This window comes from Carex rostrata, chromosome 20, assembly GCF_964058835.1.
Source record: "Carex rostrata chromosome 20, lpCarRost1.2, whole genome shotgun sequence".
Lineage (NCBI taxonomy): Eukaryota > Viridiplantae > Streptophyta > Magnoliopsida > Poales > Cyperaceae > Carex > Carex rostrata.
Window position 1 is genome coordinate 500,182 of NC_135937.1, and position 23,118 is coordinate 523,299.

The following is a 23,118-nucleotide window of genomic DNA, read 5'->3' on the forward strand; positions in this document are numbered from 1 at the left end:
TGCAACACAGCTGAATTATTTAATGGACCGAAATTAAATTCGGTAAAGAGTGTGGTATGAATTTTTATTTTATTTTTAATGCCATCCATAACAAATCGGGAACGTGTCAAACAGCAGGAGATGTATTTGTTTCATATCAATTTTTGGTTAAAATTTTTTTCCTGGAGTTTTTTTTATCTGTAATTTAAGGTTCAGGATTAGAAAGAGACCAATATTTGGCCAATAAATCGTATTAATTGACCCGTGTTATTATTTCAGAAATGAAATTAGAAAATTTAGTTAAGGGAGACTGAAATTTAAAATACATAATTATTAATTTGTAATTAGTAAGATCTGAACCTAAGATCTTCTAAGCAAAAAAAATAAGATCTTAACCACAGTATTTTATGAGATGAGCTGGACTATATAAAAACTTTAAAAAAATTAAATTTCAACCCATGTAATTAAAAAATTTAAAATTATAAAGATGACTTGGCATCTGAAAGTAAGTATAAATCCGCCCCTGCGCATCTTAATTATTTTTAAACTTGCAGTTATGGCTTAGTAATTTCTGATTTCTTTTATATGAAAAATAATAACTTTCTCCTAGTTGAAAGTTAAGTACTGCCAATTGTTCAATTGAGTAATTATAAGAGACAAGGGAGCTGCGATAAGAGGTCTAATGAATTCAAACAATGTTCTAGATTATTTGTGGTTGAAATGGTAGAACTTAATGTGTAATGAATACAAATTGTACAGTACAAACATACAAGAATTAATTATACACATATATTTGTCATGTCATGTATAAAGCCACGATGCTTATTAGACATGCTTGGTGGTACAAGTTTAAATTTTTGCATATAGCATCAGTATATAAAATATACTATGACACTAAATATGAACACCCAATTATTAGTTTAAACCTTTAACTGTGTATGTTCTTAATGCTCTCTATGGAATGTTGCATATTCAAAATTTGAATGAGAATCTTTCCTGAATATTAAAACAGTTGGGTAGTTTGACCTCCAACTTTACTCAAAAAAAAAAAAAAAAAAGTTGTATACGTTCTTAACAATTCAAAATGTAATTTAAATATTAAATAATGATAGAATTTTAAACATATGTATATGATATTAGATATAGAATATCACAACAGTAATAATAAACATCATTGTAACTATAAACATCTGATATAAACATGCAAATTTGAATATTTATATAAAATATTCGACACTTGATATTGCAGGTTATAATAACCTCAACAATTATTATAAATATTTAATATTAAAAGCACAAATATAATCTTATCTTTAACTACTAATAAGTATAAAACCACGCATTACAACTTCGATTCATGTTAGATATAACACTCCAGAGAAATGTATAAGATCCTACTATACTCAATTGAAGGTGTAATTCGATATGATGAATGATGATCGCAGTACCTGCCATGTAGGGGTGTCAATTAGGGGTGTTCAAATGGTTCGGTTTATTTGGTTTTGAACCGAACCGGTAAGATTCGGTTTAAATGGTTCGGTTGTTCGGTTGAATTGGTTCGGTTCGGTTGATTTTGTGACTTAGTTCGGTTTAAATGGTTCGGTTCGGTTTTGATTTCTCAAAACCGATTAAACCGAACCGACCGATTTTATTGATAGGGTCAAGACTTCTAGTATTATTTTGGTTCATTAATCAAAACCGAAGTTTAAATTGGTTCATTAATCAAAACCAAAGTTTAAATTGAGTATTATAGATGTATTGAGTTTTAATTTTTGAGAAAGTTCGGTTCAACCGAACAAACCGAAGTTTAAATCAGTTTAAATGGTTCGGTTTAATTCGGTTTGCTATTTTAGTTCGGTCGGTTTGGTTGGATTTTCAAACTTCGGTTTTAAGTTCGGTTTGATTATTTTAGTTCGGTTTAAACCGAACCGACCGTTTGAACACCCCTAGTGTCAATGGTACATTTTTAGTTGTTTATCTGACCCGTATCGTATTCGATAAGGCGAGTATGGATAAGATTTTTTTTCGTTAGCTTATTGGGTATGAGTAAAAAAAAAATTCGTTAATCAAATGAGTAAAGGTATGGATAATGACTATTTCGTACCCGTTACCCTATAGGGTAACTATAAAATTTACATATATATATAATTCAATTTCCAACCCACTTAAATATATATATTCGTGTTTTTGAATTTTCTTCATTTATAAAAAATAATTTAGTTGGAACTGACTGCACAATCATTTTTATTTTTTTATTAAAAATACAATTACATATTGTGAAATGAATGAGTTTTTGATATTTCATTTGTAAAATATAATAAAACTAATTATTATATTAATATTATCCGTTATCGCCCGCTACCGTTTCGTTACCCGATAATATTAACGGGTAAGGGTAGGGTAGGGTAAGGTAAAATTTTAATGAGTATGGGTAGGGTATGGGTAAAGTCAATTTTAATGGGTATGGGTATGAAAATACCTCCACCCGATCCGTACCATACCCATTGACACCCCTACTGCCATGCAATACTTACCACACAGATTATAAAATTTATAAGATCCGATGACTTTTGGATAACTTTTTTTTGGAAGAAAACTTTTGATCTTCTGGATAACTTTTAGAAAATGAATAAAGCAGAAGATTAAAATAATAAGAAACGTTTAAGTTAGTTTTTTTTTTATTTTAATTGGGTCTTCATCTCCAATAATCTTATTTTTTGCCTCCCGTTAGAAAAGAAAGATTTTTTTTACATACCTTGTTTAGAGTGGAAAAAACATGTGATGCTGTACCATGACTAATATGTTGTGACTTTAGTCTAGTGTCGTACCATGTCGTGTCGTGATCAAACTTGATTCGCGTGACTCACGCAATCATTTGATCATAATTTAAGTTAGTTTATTCAAGATTCTTCATTTAATTAAAATTTAACGGTCCTAGTTACACATAACTCACGTGACGACATGGCATAATGTGACTAGATCTTTTACGCGACGTGCGTGTTGTGTCAAATTTTATAAAGATGGTCACGGCACGCGAATGATCACGACATGGAACACCCGAGTCACGATACGTAACCAACACGCGTGCCGTGCCATTCCGTGACGGAGTTGACTCTGCCGTGCCATTTTTCCCACTCTAACCTTATTTTTCTTCTTCGTTCAATTTTATCTATTTTTCTAACGATTTATGAAAAATCTTGTAAATCTAAGACTACAAACATCTTGTATTCTATTTGTTTCTTTCAAATCCGATCTACATTAAAATACTTTTGGATTATATTTGTTTTTATGTTTCTTTCTTTCCTTCTTGATATATTATCATATTATGTATAAGAACATGATATGTTAAGTATATATACTGATATTTTATGTATAAAAATTACACTTTTAATTTTTAGAGACTTTATAAAAACTTGATGTCAATAGGTTGGCGGCATTTTTATTAATGCTCAAACTAGCCATTTTTTGGCTGGTTAGAATTTTTTTTTAAAATATTTGTTGATTTACTTCTTTTGATGTATAATTAGTACTAAATTACATATAATTAGCACCGTCGTAATTTAGCATAATTAGCGTAATTTAACGTAATTTAACATAATTTAGCGTAATTAACATAATTTAATATAATTAGCGTAATTTAGTATAATTATGCTAATTATACATCAAAGAAGTAATCAAACATGATTTAGTATAATTATGCTAAATTGCGTTAAATTATGCTAAATTACAATGGCGTTAAATTACGATGATGTTAATTATGAAAAATATTTAATTACGCTAAATTACCCGACATTCTTAGAAAAACGACGACAAAACACTAAAGAAATAGCGTAATTTAGTATAATTTAATATAAACCAATGTAATTTAACGTAATTTAGTGTAATTTAACGTACTTTAGCGTAATTAGTGCTATTAAAGATAATTTAGCGTAATTTAATATAATTACTATAATTTATTATATTTTAGTATAACTATGCTAATTATACATCAAAAAAAGTAATCTAACAAATATTTAAGAAAAACAAAGATTCTGACCGGTCAGAATTTTTATTCCAACCGATAAAAAAATGACCAATTTGGACATTAATAAAATGTTGCCAGACTATAGATACATTTGATACTTTGTTTTTTAGTTTGGATATTAATAAGTATGTCGGTATGTTAGGTATAGAGTTACTGCTATTAATAAAAGTTTAAGCAATTATTTTTTTTAATATTTTACACTAGCTAATCCTAACTTTGATACAAAACATTTTTATAAAAGATTTCAATTCAAAATAAAGTCCAACTAGTGTCAACTATTCAGTCTTCACAAAGAGTTGATATGTTCAGTATTTATAAAACCTTAGTAATGTTAGGTATACAAACTTGATATATAATGTATAAAAACTTGCACACATAGGTATAAAGACCTGTACACAGGGGTGGATCTAGAATTTTTGTCAGGGAGGAGTAAGAAAATAACGAATCGGATTTAAATAATTAATCATGTTCAAATCCATTAGCTAATCGGGTATAAATGCTCTGACTTCTAATTTACAATGCTCAGATTTCTAATCCTAATTATCAATTAGAATTCAAGAAATTTATCACTATTTAAACCCTAAATTTAACATTAATTACAAATTAAAAGTTCAGAGGGGAACAAATAAAATTTCAGAGAGGAGCAAAATCAATACGAACCTATGAATTTCTATAAAATTTTAAAATCTAGGGAGGGGCAATTGATCCTCTTTGGCTTAGACTGGGATCGTCCCTACCTGTACGTGGAACTAGCGTCAAATGTAAATGCACTACCGATTTTCTAGAACGTAGTTCTGGTCAAAAGTCATTAATTGAGATAGTTGACCAAAAATAAAAGGGCATGCAATCATCACCTATCTTAAATAATTAAGAAGTAAAAGAAGATGGATTTAGAGGAGTGTCACACCCCATATTTTTACCATTAAGAGCGTAATTATAACATCATTATTGCATTTTTACTTGGCCTGTCAACCTACGTCACCAACAAAATAGAAAACAAAATAACAAAATAGAGTCAGATACAAAGCTCAGTAATCAGTTATTTAACGACGCGCTTCTTTACAATTGACTTAGTTTAACAACCATTCAAATAGGCCAGATTAATCTACACAAATACACATCAAATTATGCATGCATATTTAACCAGCAATAGCACGTCGGTCTAGGTTATCCATAAAACCAATCACATCATATTCACACATGTGTAATCCCTATCACAAGCGATTCCCACATTCTCATAACACAATTCCTTTAAACCACCAATTTAATGGGAAATCCATCCAACATTGGAAGACCGCCAATTCATTGGGAAGTCCAACCAATTGTGAGATGCTACAATCACATATCAAATTCCAACCTCATACCCGCTATCATGTTAAATATGTCATCATAATTCAATATGCAATACCAATATTAAAATCAACCATACAAAACGAAAATACAGTTAGGCACAAATAAAGAAACTTTTGATGTTGGGAAGTCCAACCATATGCAATATCATGTTGGGAAGTCCAACCAATTGAAACTTTTGATAAAAGGAATTTCTCTGATTTTATTGATATTATATTCTTAAATTACAAGGTACAAAGCTAAGCTACTTATACACATTTAGGCAATTAGCCGTTGGAACAAATAAAGAAACAAGAATCAGAATTTAATAGGGACAGATTATACAGCTGGTATTATTTACTGTAGACAGCTGGTCTTGTTAAAGAAGAGAAGCAAATATCGTCAGAGGAGGTGAGTGCATATCTGGATATAATCCCTTGATCCAATAATTAATATGAGAATCTCCAAGATGTATATACTAATTATTTTCAACACTCCCTCTCAAGTTGGGATCGTATAGGTCTATAGAACCCAACTTGTGTAAAATAGTTTGAAAACTCGATGTATCTAACGCCTTTGTGAAAATATCTGCTAATTGATTTTTAGAGCTAATGTAAGGCGTTTCAATCTCCTTTGATTGCACCTTTTCTCGAATGAAATGGCAATCAACTTCGATGTGCTTCGTTCGTTCATGAAACACCGGATTGGATGCAATGTGTCTAGCCGAGTTGTTATCACAATGCATCTTCATAGGTTGATCATTTTTAACTCCCATATCGTATAGCAATTGTTTTAGCCAAACTAGCTCGCTTGCGGTTGCTGCCATTGCTCGATATTCTGCTTCGGCACTCGACCTTGCCACCACACTTTGTTTCTTGCTTTTCCATGTTGTAAGGTTGCCTCCAACAAATGTACAATAGCCGGTGGTTGATCGTCGATCGTAACTTCCTGCCCAATCCGCATCAGAGAAACCTACAATGGTCAAATCATTATTTTTCTTAAACCAAATACCTCGACCGGGTGAACCCTTAAGATATCTAAGTATCCTTTCAACGACATCCATATGACTTGTGCGAGGAGCATGCATGAATTGACTTACTGCACTAACCGCGAAAGCAATGTCGGGTCTAGTGACAGTTAGATAAATTAATTTACCTACAAGTCTTTGGAATTGACCAATATTCTTTAAGGGTTCACCATCCTCGAGATTTATTTTTTTGTTAATTTCCATTGGAGTGTTGAATGGTTTAACACCTAATTTACCTGTTTCTTTTAATAAGTCTAATGTATATTTTCTTTGTGAAATGAACAAACCTTTATTTGAATAAGCTAATTCAATTCCTAAAAAATATCTAAGTTGACCTAGGTCTTTAATTTCAAATTTAGTTTTCAAGTGATGTTTAATTAGTTCAATATCATTTTTATTATTTCCAGTAACAATTAAATCATCTACATATACTAAAACAATTGTAGTTGAGTTTTTGTTGATTTTAATGAACATGGATGAATCGGCAGAGCTTTTGGTAAAACCGAATTCTAAAAGAGCATAGCTAAGCTTGGCATACCATGCACGTGGTGATTGTTTGAGACCATATATAGACTTATGTAATTTGCATACCAAATATTTGTCATTTTCTATGTGGCCCGGTGGTAGGTCCATATATACTTCCTCATCTAATGTTCCTTGCAAAAAAGCATTCTTAACATCCATTTGGTATAATTGCCAACCTTGATTTACTGCAACTGAGAGCAATACTCTTACCGTACTCATTTTTGCAACAGGTGCAAATGTTTCTTTATAGTCTATGCCATATGTTTGTGTAAACCCTTTTGCTACTAACCTATCTTTATACCTTTCAATTGAGCCATCACTATTATATTTTACTTTATAAACCCATTTGCATCCTACAGATTTTTTATCTTGAGGCAATGTAACAATGGTCCAAGTTTTATTTTTTTCAAGGGCATGCAATTCCTCTTCCATTGCCTTTCTCCATAATGGGTTTTCATTTGCTTCTTGATATGTAGTGGGCTCATATTGATTTGATATAGAGCTTAAGTAAGCACAAAAATTGTGTGAAATATTTTCATATGACATATAATCTTGAATTGGATATGTAGTTGTATGGTATGTTACAAAGTCATTTAGCCTTTGAGGGGGTCTAGTGGAACGAACTGACCTTCGTAGCGTGTTTGAATTTGTAATGTCACCTTGAGCTTGTGAGTTGTTACCTTGATCTTCATTTTCTTCAAGTTGAATTTCTTCGGTACCTATCTCATGATTTATACCTTGCTCAAAAATAGTTAGTTGTGGTCGAGGTTGTTCAAAATGATTTAAATCCTTCCTTTGATCAATTTCTTCTTGTTGAAAAAATGGTTCAAATTCAAAAAATGAAACATCACTTGATATGTGCAATTTTTTATTGATGGGATCATAACATTTATATCCCTTTTTTTTCTGAGGAGTATCCTAAAAATATACACTTTGAAGCATGCTTGTCCAATTTATCTCTATGCTTATTTTGAATGTGTACAAAGCAAGTGCATCCAAATATACGTAAATGATCTAGTTTTATGAATTTATTATTCAAAGTTTCTAAAGGTGATTTATCTTTTAAAATAGTGCTCGGTGTTCTATTAATTAAATATGTCGCTGTAAGAACGGCATCGGACCAAAAGATTTTTGGAACATTATTTTGAAATAGTAATGATCTAGTTACCTCAAGCAAATGTCTATTTTTTCTTTCTGCAACTCTATTTTGTTGTGGAGTTCCAACACATGTTTTTTGATGCACAATGCCAAGATTTGTTGTAAAATTTGAAAATTCCTTGTTTACATATTCCGTTCCATTATCGGTACGTAATATTTTAATGCAAGTATTATATTGGTTTGATATCAAATTTACAAATTCTTTAAAAGTAGAAAATACTTCTGATTTTGCTTTTAGTAAATAAATCCAAGTAGTACGAGAAAAATCATCAATAAATGTAATAAAATATTTAAAATCATTATAGGAATCAATTGGAGCTGGACCCCAAACATCTGAATGCACAAGTTCAAATGATATATTTGTTTTATTTTGAGAAAGTGGAAAAGATGATCTTGTTTGTTTTGCAAAGCGACAAACATCACAACAAGCATTATTTAAATTTGGTAGCACAAAAAGTTTTTCTAATACTTTATCAGAAGGATGACCTATTCTATAATGCCATAGTTTATCTTTGCTAGAACAAGAATTTGCAATATGAGAATAATTAAATGAATCTAAAATATATAGTCCATCTTGTAATGTTCCCTCACCAATCGTCATCCCTGTAACTATATCCTGAAATATTACATTGTTGGGTGAGAAAATTAAATTACAATTTAATTCTTTTGTGATCTTGCCCACAGATAATAAATTTGAAGTCAAAGATGGTATGTACATAATGTTTGAAACTGTTTTTGTGAAAAAATTGGTTTGTCCTAGACCATCTATTGGGACCTTAGTGCCATTTGCCACTGTTACAAATGATTTGTCATCATTATTTTTTGTAAAATTTTGTAACAATGCTAAATTTCCAGTCATGTGATTTGTGGCACCGGAGTCGATTAACCAATAATTTTTATGCATGGCAGATAATGCCACTGAGTCTTTGGAAAAATTGGCAGAAAGGTTTAATGCAGGTTTTGATGTTGTTTTTCTATTAACTAAAAAATTCAGGGGCTTACCTGCAAAATTACCTTCTCTAGGAGGTGCTTGACTGTCCTCTTGCGATTCAGGAAGGGTTTTCTTCAGCGTCTGACCAAGTTGAGTACACATCACCTGACTGAGTTGGCCATTTTGTCCGAGTTTTTCAATTAAGTCGGACAAAACAGATGCCACCGCCTCTCCATTCGTGGAGGTTTCTGCCAGGTTTGATCTCGCGCCCCCACTCGGATCGCCTCCATTCCAGTTCGCTCGATCACCTCCAGTCCACTTCTTTTCCTTGTTCGGCCGGAGATGCGGGTACAAAAACCAGCAACCAGCACGCTCGTGACCGTTTCTGTTGCAATGGTCACACTTCAAGTTGCGCTTTGAACTTCCTTTGCCTCTTCCCCTACCGTTGTCACCTCTTGTGGTGTAGTGACTTCCACCATTTATTGTGGTTAGAGCACTTCTCTCGGGTTCACTTTCAATTTGATTGCTCCCTTGATTCATGAGTTTCCTGTGACTTTCTTCTCTCTGTACAAGGCTGATAGCACTAGCAAAAGAAGGTAATTCGGGAGAGAGGAGAATTTGGCTTCTTACATGCTCAAAAGAGGAATCAAGAGATGATAAGAACAAATAAACATTTTCTTGATCTGCTCTTTTCTGTAATTTACCCAAATCAATTGTTGGGGGCTGGTAAATGGCAAGTTCTTCTAATTTTGATTTCAAAGATCCAACATGTTCGGTAGTTGATTGATTTGTTTTTTTCTTTATTTGAAGTAAATCTTGTTTCAATTGGAAGATATGAGCATAATTATTCTGTTGGCCGTACATTTGTTTGATTCCTTCCCACATATCTTTTGAGGTATTAAATGAAAGAATAAACAAATTTGATATGCTTGGTTCCATTGAATTCAATAACCAAGTCATAATCAGATTGTCAATTGAGCGCCATTCTTCCAATTTATTTTCACTATTTGGATCATTGCTATCAGATTTAGGAAGAGAAACTTTACCATTTATCCAGCCAATTAACCTTTTTCCGTGAAGCGCCATTGTCACTGAACGCGACCAAGTTAGATAGTTATCGCCATTGAGCAGCACGGTGGAGAGGCGTAATGATGAATCAACATTTGAGTGTTTGTAGTTGTTTGTATTTTCAGAAGGTGCAACTGTCTTCTCAGGTGCGTTCGCCATCAATGAATTAGATTGTATGTGAAAGTCAGACTCAATTGGTCTGTTATATTTTCTGCTCTGATACCATGAAACTTTTGATAAAAGGAATTTCTCTGATTTTATTGATATTATATTCTTAAATTACAAGGTACAAAGCTAAGCTACTTATACACATTTAGGCAATTAGCCGTTGGAACAAATAAAGAAACAAGAATCAGAATTTAATAGGGACAGATTATACAGCTGGTATTATTTACTGTAGACAGCTGGTCTTGTTAAAGAAGAGAAGCAAATATCGCCAGAGGAGGTGAGTGCATATCTGGATATAATCCCTTGATCCAATAATTAATATGAGAATCTCCAAGATGTATATACTAATTATTTTCAACACCGCCAATTCATTGGGAAGTCCAACCAATTGTGAGAGGCTACAATCACATATCAAATTCCAACCTCATACCCGCTATCATGTTAAATATGTCATAATAATTCAATATGCAATAGCAATATTAAAATCAACCATACAAAACGAAAATACAGTTATAGAGAAGTCTGGTTACTTGATAACGAGATATTCAGAATTTCAAATCGAATCGCAACGACATATTAGAATCATAGCGAAGTAGTCAGAATTCGAATCGGATATTGAAATCGAATATCAAAATAATTGTCATGATAAGCTCTCTTCATTTCTTTATATTTTTCGTAGCTAAGGAATTGATATAATCAGAGGGGAATTGAAATGGTGGACGGTTAATATACATGACAGGGGAAGAAGAATAAAGGGGTGCGGTTTGGATATATTTATAAACGGTTTAATCAAAAGATGCGGAACTTTTTTTTTTTTTTTTTAATCGGTAGAGAGAAGACACCTTTGAAGAGGGATTTAGGATGTCGGTTATTAATTTAGAGATGGTTTAATGCATGATACTCGGGAGTTAGAAAAAATAGAAATGAATATAGTAGACCAGCAAAGTAACCGGGAGGAAAAACATTTAATGAAAATAAATTTGATCTAATTAATTATTTAGAAAATCAAATAAAAAACAACAAGTTTGTTGTTGCATTATTTATTTATTTTTACTAGACGTATAATAGTGGTTTCAATATTTTATGAAAATAATATTTAACGATAGATAATTATAATTCAAAAATTTTGGGTTGTTACAAGGAGCAAACAAAAAAAAAAAATGCGAACTTCAAATTGATGGTTAATGATTTTATAACGGATGATAAATTAAATTTTAAAGTCGACTTTAATAAGTTTAATACACGTCTTATTTAAATAATTAAGAACATATTTATTTTTATTTTTATTTTGCTTCATGAACAGCACGTAGGCCTCATATTCATTATTCTGGATTAAATAATATTTTATAAGATGTTAAGTAGACGGATGTAAGTTAAAAACGTTATTATTATTATTATTATTTTGCTTTTTGAAATTGCATTGATTTCGTTGCTTTACCGGATATGCGTGGGTTCTGAATTTAGAATTTTTGAATTTACTAGGATATGCATGGGTCCTTTATAATAAGTACACGGCAAATCCATTGCAAGAATCTCACCAATATTCAAAGAAAACAAATTCATATCTGACTATCTATAAATGTTTCGGATAGATTAATATGTGTCGGGTCAAACTCAATACAATTCAAGGGTTCGACCCGCCACAGTATTGCCAACTTTACTAAATTCAAACAGGAAAAGGTTACAGGAAATACCGATTTTGCAAGATTCCTGTGAATCTGGACAACCACCTGGAACACGAATTCGTATCCTCTGAGCTATCTCAAACTTTGCATGACTTTATGGAAAATCCCAACCGTTTAAATACGTTCTGCACGAATCTCAAAGCAAACATAATACTGACCCCATATCACTCCCGAATAGGCACTGGACACGTCGGTCACGCAAAAGTTGAGATATCTCAGAGGATACGCACTCCTGGAACACAAGACTAACCTTTTCGAAAACTAAATACCCACCATTTTCTATTTATTAGCGAATTTACCCCCCCGTATATTTATCCGCTTGTTAGTTGTTACTCACCAGCACCAAACCCAGCCCCATTTTTGCTTGCTTCTTCGATTCTCCTCAGATTTTCTCTGATTGTTGCGTCAGAAGGTACTTCTGCAACATATTTCATTTATTTAGAGTTAATTTACTTGATGGTTTGAGTTTTGCCTCTAAAATTTTGCTTCTCAATTGATTTTTCTCACTGGCATGCTGTGTGCTGAAGTTGAATCTGGAATTGTTCTTTGCCCCTTCTATTTGTTATCTCAATGTAGGTTTCACCATATATGGGACTTTAAGTAATCTCAGATCTAAGTCGATTTTGAAGATATTTGGACCCAAAAAATGCATTTCCCCCTGATTATGAAAGAATTTTAGTAAAATTTCTTCTTGTTTGTTTGTCCAATTAAGGCCTCAATTATTGCATGATTTAGATATGAGACCCCAGAAATATTCTAACTGAAAGACAAAAGGAAACCTTTCCACGCACAACCAATTGGTCTGTTGTCAAGAAATATGTAATTAACGAAATACTGTAATGTGATTCATACAATGTAAATCTTATTCCAAGGGAAAAAAATGCTTAGTTATTTTTCATACTTCATCAAGTAATTTGCACACAGCTATTTTCAATATAAATACTATTAACTGTATCTGGCGTTTTGGTCTTGTGTGTATCTGAGCATTTGGTCCAGCACAAATGGTTACATATCATAGATATAGCAATTGCTACAACAAGGTACTTGAAATTCAGTGCATTTTATTACTTAGTGTTTTAATTTATTTATTTTTTATCTCTTGGTAAGAAATGGCACTGAATTCTACATGGAATCTGGCACTTGGTGTTACTTTTTTTGGGATCCTCTCTTTCCTACTTGGTGTGATTGCTGAAAACAAAAAGGTAAGCTCTTTGTTCAAGAACTAAAGAACACATATGAAGTGTAAGCCTTGCAAATAACAGGTTAAGAAAATATTAGCTGGTACTGTGAAACGATTTAACTAGAGCTCTTATTCTTTTTTATAAATGTTTTTCCATTGGTTTGAATTTTTTGTAAGTTGAGGTTTTATCTCAGAATACCAGGCCTGAATATGGTTTACCTGCCTATTGTTGTAGCTATCAGCAGGAACTCCACAGTTTTTCCATGATTTTTACTCAACTTTAATGTTTTCTTTTAAATTACTGATGATGCATAGCCTCCATATGGGACCCCAATTAAAGGAAAAGATGTTACGATTTGCAAGTACCCGAGTGACCCGACAGTTGCACTCGGGATCTTATCCATCCTGGCCCTTTTAGTTGCTTGGGTGGTGGGCCATGCTGTGGTGTTCTACCCTTACAAGGGGAAGTCGGTCCCAAGAGAAGTTTTATTTCGAAGTTTCAGTTTGGTTGTGTTCATTTCTATTGCCGAGTAAGTATAGAAGTCACTTTTTGCATGAATATTTTTATTTTTGTTCTTCAAAAAAATTGTAGGAAAAGGGGTGCGACACTGAATATGAACAAGGTCAATATGTTTCCTCAAAAAAACAGAAAAAAAGAAAAGAAAGGTCAATATGGTCTATTGTATGCTTCTAATAAGTGGTGACCATCCAGGATTTCAGCCCTAACACGCTGTTACTAGGGGGTGTCAATGGTACCTTTTTAGCCGTTTACCCGACCCGTATCGTATTCGATAAGGAGAGTATGGGTAAGATTTTTTTTTCGTTAGCTTATTGGGTATGGGTAAAAAAAAAAATTTATTAATCAAATGGATAAGGGTATGGGTAATGACTATTTCGTACCCGTTACCCTATAGGGTAACTATAAAATTTACATATATATATATAATTCAATCTCCAACCTACTTAAATATATATATTCGTGTTTTTGAATTTTCTTCATTTATAAAAAACAATTTAGTTGGAATTGATTGCACATTCATTTTTATTTTTTTATTAAAAATACAATTACATATTGTGAAATGAATGAGTTTTTGATATTTAATTTGTAAAATATAATAAAACTAACTATTATATTAGTATTATCTGTTATCACCCGCTACCGTTTAGTTACCTGATAATATTAACGGGTAAGGGTAGGGTAGGGTAAGGTAAAATTTTAATGGGTATGGGTAGGGTAGGGTAGGGTAAAGTAAAATTTTAATGGGTATGGGTAGGGTATGGGTAAAATCAATTTTAATGGGTATGGGTATGAAAATGTCTCCACCCGACCCATACCGTACCCATTGACACCCCTAGCTGTTACTGGTACGGCATGGTAGAGGAGTTGTGAGGGTTGAGTATCGGCATATTCTTAATCTGTTCAATTAACTGTTTTTCTCATTTCATCAGTTTGAGGCACACATCACCACACCCACTGAGGTTGTATCATGTGGTTCATAGTACTATCTGACAATACCAGATCTGATATTTCCTTGATAAGGGTCCGTCTTTTGCCTCTTATTCCTTTTCTTTCTGTTTTGTCTTTTATAGGCTGACAACTGGATTGGCCTTGATTTTCTTTACATGGGCCACAGTAACAGAGGGGCTTCACCTCTCCCGAAATGTGCACCACAACCTCGACACAACTTGCCCCACAGCGAAGACCGGCCTGTTTGGTGGGGCTGGGTTCATAGCTCTAGATGCCACTCTCTTCTGGCTGGTGTGTCAGATGCTAACCCAAAATGCCCGGGCGGACTACTTTGATGAAGATGAAGATGCCAAGGGGCAATATGGTCAGGTGTATGAGACAGATTATGATGCCATCAATGCCCCAAACAAGGCCTGAGAAAACGGTTGTTTTATTAATAAATGGTGGGGGGTTAGTATTCCTGTCTTATAAATTATGCGATTTAGAGTGACAATTGTGGTTATAAGATAGTGCATTGTGGGTGATCCGTGGTTGGTATTTTGTATCATAAATGATAAATTGTTAGCTGCTTTGATAGTATATAGATATATCAGTTGCGTTGTTGGCATAGTATAGTATGAATAATTTTTATTGCTTCAAATATGATTGTATTTATCATATTGCACGATGATACTATGACGGGGTCGGGGGTCCTGTTAGACCGGCCTGTTTTGTATCATTTTTTAAGCAGTTAAAAAATGATAAAAAAAAATAAACATATTAAAATTAACTTATAAAAGCAGTTAGGAGGGAGGGACTATGGATACTTTGTTTGGATGTGTATACCCTATCACTCTTTTGTATAATGTATGCAGACAGCAGATTTAGGTGGGATCAAATTCAATTCACAACAAGGAAGCAAATCAACAAAATAGTAAAAAGGAAAGAAAGAAGAAAGAAGAAGACACAAGTGATATATCTATATCATAAAAAACATAGAATAATTTATGGTTCATAGAGTAAACAAGCTCCAAAAATATTCGATTGGCGGTTTATCAATCCTAAATAACATTAAGATATCTCCTTGTTCATCTGTATACATAAGTACATATATACATACGCACTTTAAATCTTCGGTGCCTTTATTTCTCTTCCAGTTTCTTATGAATTTTACAAGGTATTAATGAAAAAAAGTAGTTGGTGCCAAACCGCACTAGCTATTTTTCACATCCCGTTGTTGCTCTGCACATCATCCAAAAACAATGTCATGTAACGAAATCATTATATCAATGCAACAGAATAATGGAAAATAGTTGAAGAAGTACAGACAAAAATAAGAAAAAAAATATTGTACATCATGAGAGTGAATGTGTGAACTTTCCAATTGTTTTTGTTTCTGAATCATATGTGGAGAACCACCTCTCCTGTTTGGTAGAGAGGGATTTTGAGTCAAATCCTTTTGCAGAAGGAAATAATTATTTACACTAAAGCGAAATAATTTCATTTGCTGTCAATTCTGGGGTGCCACACTGCCACATGTGAACTCTTTTCTGTTAATTGTGAAATTAAGTATGAAACTTGTCCAGATTTTTTGTAAGTGTGAATTTGTACAAATTTTGTACGAGGTTCATAATTCATGGGCAAAGGCAGGGATCATGACAAAGCGTGCTGGAGTGGTGGGTCAACCCGGGGTATTAGCTGGCCTTTTGTTGAAACGGTGAAGTACATAAATTATATCAAAGAAGAATTAACAGATTTTGTAAGCTTACCAGAGGCTCAAAATCAGGGCTTGAGATTTGCACGGTTAGGTTCCTTATCATCTGCAATAGCTACATGAGAAAATCAGATTTCGAAAAAGATTACAACTTAGAAGTCAATTGCATGATTATCTTGGTGAAAATATTATGACTGGACAGTGTTGATACTGTTATTCTTTAATTTCAAGCTGATATCCTGATCCTATAAGTGTGTTGGTATGATGAGTATGATATTTGTGGCCAAAGAAAATTATGTGCTTTTTCTGAGGCAGATGACTTCTTCTAAGTGCTTAGTTAGAGCTGCCTTAACTATTCCTTTTGGTATATTTTTTGGATTGCAAGTTTCTGTCCTTTTACCACTTGTCAAATAAAAAAAAGAAAGTAAATTTCATGAGAATCATTTTCTTACAGCCTTCAAAGTAACGGGATCAAGTTGCCTGAGCTTTTCAATAAAAATTTCAATTGGTCTCGTCGTCTCAGGATCAAACATGTTCCCAATGAAAGAGTATACCTGACTTAAATTTGGCATTTCTGCATCAAAGAAAAGTACCAAAATGAGATTCTTACAAGGATACAAGTTATGCATGCAAAAATGCCACCAGACCCTGATTTATATTACTTTACTTTTCTTAATCATTTATTTTCGGAAATAGCAATTTCCATCTAACTATGCATTTTAGCTTTCTAATTATAGATAAGGTACAAAATTGTTTTATTAGTGAAAAGTAGAATATAAATTAGGAAGAAAGTTTCTTAAGTGTGATTCTTTTTTTTTTTTTTTGAAAATTTAAACAATATTTGACAGTCATTGTAAGCAAGATGACAACTAGCAAATGATATCCATGAATTACTTTGAAAGTATTATTTGTTTGCACGTAGTAGTAAAAATAGTGCAAAGTTCTGCTAATTTCCTTTGAAATTTGAATAAATTTTATATGGCATGCAATTATCTGAGATGCTGATGTATAATTAAGAACCAAAATAAATAATTGTATGAAAAATGTTACCAGGAACAGAGGTAGTTGGATTTGAAATGGGGGGCATTAGAGCATATTCATTACTACATGCTTGACTTGAACTTTCAGCCCAATCTAAATTTGAATTTTGATCATCCAAATTTGACCTTCTCATTGGACCTTGGACACCTAAATTCAAAATAAGTACACGAAACTTGCTATCAATACCATGAATATTTTTTAAAGCAATATCAACAATACTCATGTTATGCTTATTCCCTCTATATATATTTCTTTTATCTACAATGCGAGCTATCAACTTGGCTAAAAATAGTTTTTTTTTTTCTCTTTTTTTTTCCTACTATATACCCTTCAAACTCAATTAAGAGGAAAAAAAAATCAGAGTTAGTTTTTTTGGAGAATTTTACTTCAATAGCACCTTCTGGTGGGGAAAAAGAAATGGAATCAAAATTTAGATGGGAATAAGGGCAAAAACAACAAGACTTGATAAAAGCAAGCTTTTAACTAGAGAACCATACTGAGGTATTCTGCGAAAGCATCTGCATTATTCGGTGTATAATTCAGCACATGCGATGAAGTAGAAGGTGAGTCCCACGAATTGCATGTAGGCATGAAGCTGGGGCCCACGGGAAGAGCAAGCGGGAGATCTAACTGTATAACATCTGAAAAGTAATGTGGACGACTCAAACTCTTAATTTTGGTGAACAATATGATTGTGATCAGTATAATTTTAAGATTATATATTGTTATTGAGTGTTTTTAGTAATTGTAGATAATTTATCACTAACTGTACTGGTTCTTTGTGAATTGATCAATTGAATAAGAACTAACGGAAAAGGGAGAAATTTAAACCATTAGCAGAGGAGTTGTGATATTGTTGATGTGGCCCAGTTTTGCGTCGGGAATGAGGCGGAGGTACATGTGCGTTTAAGCCGATCTTCTGTATCTTTAAGAAATATTTCTGTGCATGACTCCTTATCTAAATAAAAGAAGGGTTGCATAAATTTAGAAAAGTATACATTTGTGGGTGCATTTAAGGTTCTTTTCATGGTTGATACTTGTTGCTTTCTTCCTGGATTCTCTTGAATTTGGTCCATATATATATGCATAGGAATTTATAATCCCCGATCTGGTTCCCCGATCCATAAACAAACCATAAAAGATGAGCTAGTGAGACAAGATAGCAACACAAGTCAATCGCTAATGGAGTGTGTAAATTTGGTAAATTTGGTTGGGGTGTTAAAATATGCTCTAATTGGCAAAATCAACCTTAGTTAAAGATACATATATCGATCTTTTAATTCTGCTTATTTGGAAAACCATATATTTTCAACTTATTATTTTTTATGTTTATAAAATGATCAAAGTTCTAGAAAAGTGAAATTTGAGCAATTCAGGCAGAGAATTATAATTACTAGCCTGAATTGTTGTCTTCGTGCCAACAAAATCTTCAATTTTCTTCCAATCCCGGCCGAACCTACATGTAAATTATTTCACCATATTACAAAACAAAAACAAAAATTTTAAAAAGGAAACCATAATTTTCAGTAATTTCAACAATAATTAGCAAAAGGGAGTTTATATGAAATTCATTCTCTATATATTTTTCAAGATTTGATGCCTAACTTGCGCGTAGCAATTTTTTTTGAACAAAAAAATTTCATGTCAGAGCGAGACACCCCTGATCCTATAAATTCGAAAAAAGAAACAAGCTAAGAGTGGAGAGAGAGATTATACAGTAATAGTGCTTCAAGAAACCGGTCATGCTCTTCTGAAGTCCATCGATCGCGCGGCCGAGTGATGGTGTATGGTTTTCTAAGCTTCTTGCTAGGCGCTTCCCCTTCCATATTTCTCTGCATAGATTTTTTTTAAAATGCTTGGTAAGTAGATAGAATGGGCCATCTTGGCGAAGTTGGTTCGTTAAATACACCTTCCCTGTTCCCCTCCTATCTCTCTCTTTTTTCAAGTTAGGCGCGAAAAGAATGGACTCTTTGCTTTGCTGGTTGTTAGCGAGAAGAGGGAAAGATGTGATCTTGGCCACACAGATTTTTTTTGAAATGGTCGGCGGAATCATGGCCGTTCAATTTAGAGGCGATAGATTGCTAATTAGAATTAGACTTGGTCTATGTATAATTTATGGTGAAGCACCTCGATTAAACCTAGGAAGAAAAGTGTAATAACATATTGTTTTGTTTTAAATATGTACTTGTTCTAGCCCTTTCCAAATTCTTATCAAATTGATGGTCCAATGATTTCATCAAATATTTTACATAATGCTCCATTTGTACAGAACCAATCATCCTCAACAAATTGGAAAATTTTAATTGTGAATCAATATCTGGTGACGGATGTTAAGTGTGTGACCATTTAATTAAATGCCAGGTGCATCCAAATTATCACTCTATCCTGTCAGTAGGTTTTGGTACAAGAATTTGGAAGCTCCCCATTGTGGAAGAGTCCTTCTTTTGTCTACAAGGGTCAAGGAATGAGCGATGGATGGAAATCGGACGGTTGAGAGCGAAGGACAGGAATAGGCATGGTATGTGTTGGAGAAAGGGGAGGCAAGTGCTTAGGTAGAGAGAAATGGAAAGGGAGGCCTAACACGCATTCGCCCATTTAAGATTTAACACTTCCTCTCGCAACTACATTCAACCCCACTCCATTTGCTTCAACAATGGACGCGTCCTTGCTATTCACATCCAGTCTAATACTTGACTTGAGTACTCCATTTTAATCTGACATGGATCTCAAAGTCAAAGAGGACTGTGCTCTATTTCAAATAGGCATTGAATTAATTTTGATCCGACCGTGAGTATTCTATACACAGTCAAACTATCTTAGGTGTGATTTAGAACTTAGAAGAGAATAGAAGAAGGGAAGACAAGGAAGGAAAATAAAGAATAATCCACATCCTTTGTATTAACGTACCTTATATTTTCGGACCATGTAATCATAATTCGGGTTAATTTATATGTTTTAATAAATGAAACAGACCTAGTAGTCTTATTTAAAAAAAAAAAAAATCTGTTCACGGGGCCCTTTAATATCAGTGCATTGTTGGATTTAATGCCAACATTGAGCACATATGTAATCTAATTATGCATTGTTTACTGCCATATATGGTTGTCAATTAAAGTGATCAAATAAGGAAATAGACAATCAATATATTCATTAGGATGTGGTCCACAAATGTGTAGAACAATTTAGGCAAAGATCAAATCATTAATGGACTGATTCTGAAATTTGCAATTAAGGAAATCGATTTTCCAGCAGCTGCACGGATTTTGATGCAATAGCACAAAATACCTTTTTTGATGCAATGTCACAATTATGCAACTGTATTTCTTAATTGTGACATTGAAGAAACAATTTATATGGTGCAACCAGAAAACTATGTATTAGGAGATGCAAAGTCCATGGTATGCAAACTTAAAAAATCTATCTATGGGCTAAAGCAGGCGTCACGTCAGTGGTATTACAAATTTCACAATGTGATTGTCTCATTTGGATTCGAGTCTAATATTGTGGATGAGTGTATATATCTCAAGTTCTGTGGGAGTAAATTTGTGTTTCTGGTTTTATATGTTGATGACATTTTGCTTGCCAATAACGATATAAGTATGTTGCAACAAACTAAGAACTTTCTGATGAAGAATTTTGAGATGAAAGATCTTGGTGATGCATCATTTGTCATAGGGATAGAAATACTAAGGAATAGAACCCAAGGTATATTAGAATTTTCCCAAAGGAATTATATCGATAAGGTTTTGGCAAGATATGGTATGCAGAACTGTAAACCAGGAAATACCCCTGTGGCAAAGGGAGACAAGTTCAGTCTAAACCAATGCTCGAAAAACAATTCAGAAAAGGAAGTAATGCTACAGTATCCATATGCCTCAGTCGTTGGGAGCATCATGTATGCGCAAGTGTGTACGCGTCCGGATATTGCGTTCATCACTGGCATGCTAGGGAGATACTTGTCAAATCCAGGTCCAGATCATTGGAAAGCTGCCAAGAGAGTCTTGAGGTACCTGAAGCGAACAAAAGACCATATACTCACGTATCGGAAATCGGAGAAGCTAGAGGTCATTGGCTATACCGACTCTGATTTTGGAGGATGTCAGGATAGCATGAAATCGACATCCGGCTACATTTACATGTTAGCCGGAGGAGCTGTTTCATGGAAGAGTGCAAAACAATCCTTTGTTGCATCTTCCACCATGGCGACATAATTTGTGGCATGCTATGAGGCATCAAATCATGGTGTTTGGCTACGAAATTTTGTCACTGGACTTCGAGTGGTGGATTCTATTGAGAGACCACTACAATTGTTCTGTGACAACAATTCGGCAGTGTTGTATGCAAATAACAACCGAAGTTCGTCGAAGTTTAAGTACATCGACATCAAGTTCTTAGTTCTAAAGGAAAGAGTACAGAATGGTGAATTGAAAATAGAACATGTAGGAACAGATTCTATGTTAGCATATCCTCTTACTAAGGGATTGACACCGGCAAAATTTGTAGAGCATGTTGCTCATATGGGTGTAATCTCTATTGAGGATATTCAGTTTTAGTGGGAGTCTATGATTTATAATTTAATGTTCTATTTTTCATTACAATTTTGGATATGTAACTTGTGACATGTAACAAGTGTTATATATATTGTAAGATCACAATTGCATGTAATTTCTATACTACACATCCACATCATGATTCATGTCATTTAGCTGTATTAGTGATGTGATTATTGAGGGTTTAGTTGCAAATAAATGCGACAAATGCCACTTTAGTCCTTTGCTGATATAGTTGATGGACCGAATTGGTTTGAGAATATATAAGGAAGGCAGTAAAGAAATGTGCGCACATAAGGAACACAATGTATAATTAAAAAGTCATAACATATTGCTCAAGTGGGAGATTGTTGGATTTATTGCCAACCTCGTTGAATTTAATGCCAACATTGAGCACATATGTAATCTAATTATGCATTGTTTACTGTCATATATGGTTGTCAATTAAAGTGATCAAATAAGAAAATAGACAATCAATATATTCATTAGGATGTGGTCCACAAATGTGTAGAACAATTTAGGCAAAGATCAAATCATTGATGGACTGATTCTGAAATTTGCAATTAAGGAAATAGATTTTCCAGCAGCTGCACGGATTTTGCATGATGAATTTGCAACTAATGGAGTCAGGTATTGCGTCTGCTCCCTAAGAATTGATGAATTTTGCATGATGGTCATTTTGGCATAGGTAGATCAATAGTGGGACATTGAATTGAATTGTTTGTGTAACAATAAGGTTCCAACATGCATATTTAAAACGGACAACCCAAATTTTAACTTAAAAATTGAGTCAAGGCAGTGGATACCAATTCAGGGGAGAGGAGGGACGAACAGACTTGATTGAATCGTGTTTACTTTTGTCAAAATATTTAATTTTGAGGGGAGAAAGGAAGAGAAAGTGAGAGGAGTCTCTATACAAACTATTCAAATTTTGTAACCTCCAATTTAGAATGTAGAGGAAGTTAACTCTTTACGCTGCCTCTCACCTCTTTTCTCTTTTTTTTTTTTAATTTCTGAAGCACAACCTAAAATATACTTTAAATTTTCATAGATGTCATCTTCTCGCGTGAAATTAAATTTGAAGTAACAATTGTTTTTTTGGATATTATAAAAGAAAAGAAAACATGTTTTTTTTAGAGTAAAATAAGATATTCAATTATAAATTTTCTATTTAATTTCTACATGTAATTTCTTGTGTAGCTAATTGTTGAGTTTCTCCAAATACTTTTTTACTGCTGCTATGTAATTATTTATACATAATTGTGAGAAATGAATTAAACTTAATAGAGCTC

General features: G+C 33.3%; 2 protein-coding genes across 3 annotated transcripts; one reads left to right on the top strand and one right to left on the bottom strand.

The window, feature by feature from the left end:
• The first annotated feature begins 12,151 nt into the window (after window positions 1-12,151).
• On the top strand, window positions 12,152-15,206 carry LOC144572730 (uncharacterized). Its single transcript, XM_078322401.1, has 4 exons — window positions 12,152-12,306; window positions 13,002-13,096; window positions 13,390-13,604; window positions 14,665-15,206. The coding sequence occupies exons 2-4, from the start codon at window positions 13,004-13,006 to the stop codon at window positions 14,957-14,959; spliced, it is 603 nt and encodes a 200-aa protein (XP_078178527.1). The 5' UTR covers window positions 12,152-12,306; window positions 13,002-13,003; the 3' UTR covers window positions 14,960-15,206.
• A 272-nt stretch (window positions 15,207-15,478) lies between these two features.
• Window positions 15,479-19,245, bottom strand: LOC144572729 (protein REVEILLE 4-like). 2 transcript variants are annotated; one of them, XM_078322399.1, is made up of 9 exons: window positions 18,993-19,245; window positions 18,675-18,732; window positions 18,108-18,234; window positions 17,774-17,917; window positions 17,286-17,423; window positions 16,688-16,809; window positions 16,291-16,350; window positions 15,876-15,945; window positions 15,479-15,763 (listed from the first exon to the last, which is right to left on the bottom strand). In XM_078322399.1, the coding sequence occupies exons 1-8, from the start codon at window positions 19,112-19,114 to the stop codon at window positions 15,877-15,879; spliced, it is 840 nt and encodes a 279-aa protein (XP_078178525.1). In that variant the 5' UTR covers window positions 19,115-19,245; the 3' UTR covers window positions 15,479-15,763; window position 15,876. The 2 variants fall into 2 exon arrangements, with proteins under 2 accessions (XP_078178525.1, XP_078178526.1); XM_078322400.1 differs by lacking the exon at window positions 15,876-15,945.
• Between the last annotated feature and the right edge of the window lie 3,873 nt (window positions 19,246-23,118).

Coding starts and splice junctions, on each gene's coding strand:
- LOC144572730 (XM_078322401.1), top strand. CDS start 13,004: ATGGCACTGAATTCTACATGGAATCTGGCACTTGGTGTTACTTTTTTT. Junction 13,097..13,389: donor TGATTGCTGAAAACAAAAAG/GTAAGCTCTTTG, acceptor GATGATGCATAG/CCTCCATATGGGACCCCAAT. Junction 13,605..14,664: donor GTGTTCATTTCTATTGCCGA/GTAAGTATAGAA, acceptor TGTCTTTTATAG/GCTGACAACTGGATTGGCCT.
- LOC144572729 (XM_078322399.1), bottom strand. CDS start 19,114: ATGCAGAGAAATATGGAAGGGGAAGCGCCTAGCAAGAAGCTTAGAAAA. Junction 18,235..18,674: donor GCACGAAGACAACAATTCAG/GCTAGTAATTAT, acceptor TCTTTTATTTAG/ATAAGGAGTCATGCACAGAA. Junction 17,918..18,107: donor TCACAACTCCTCTGCTAATG/GTTTAAATTTCT, acceptor ATTACTTTTCAG/ATGTTATACAGTTAGATCTC.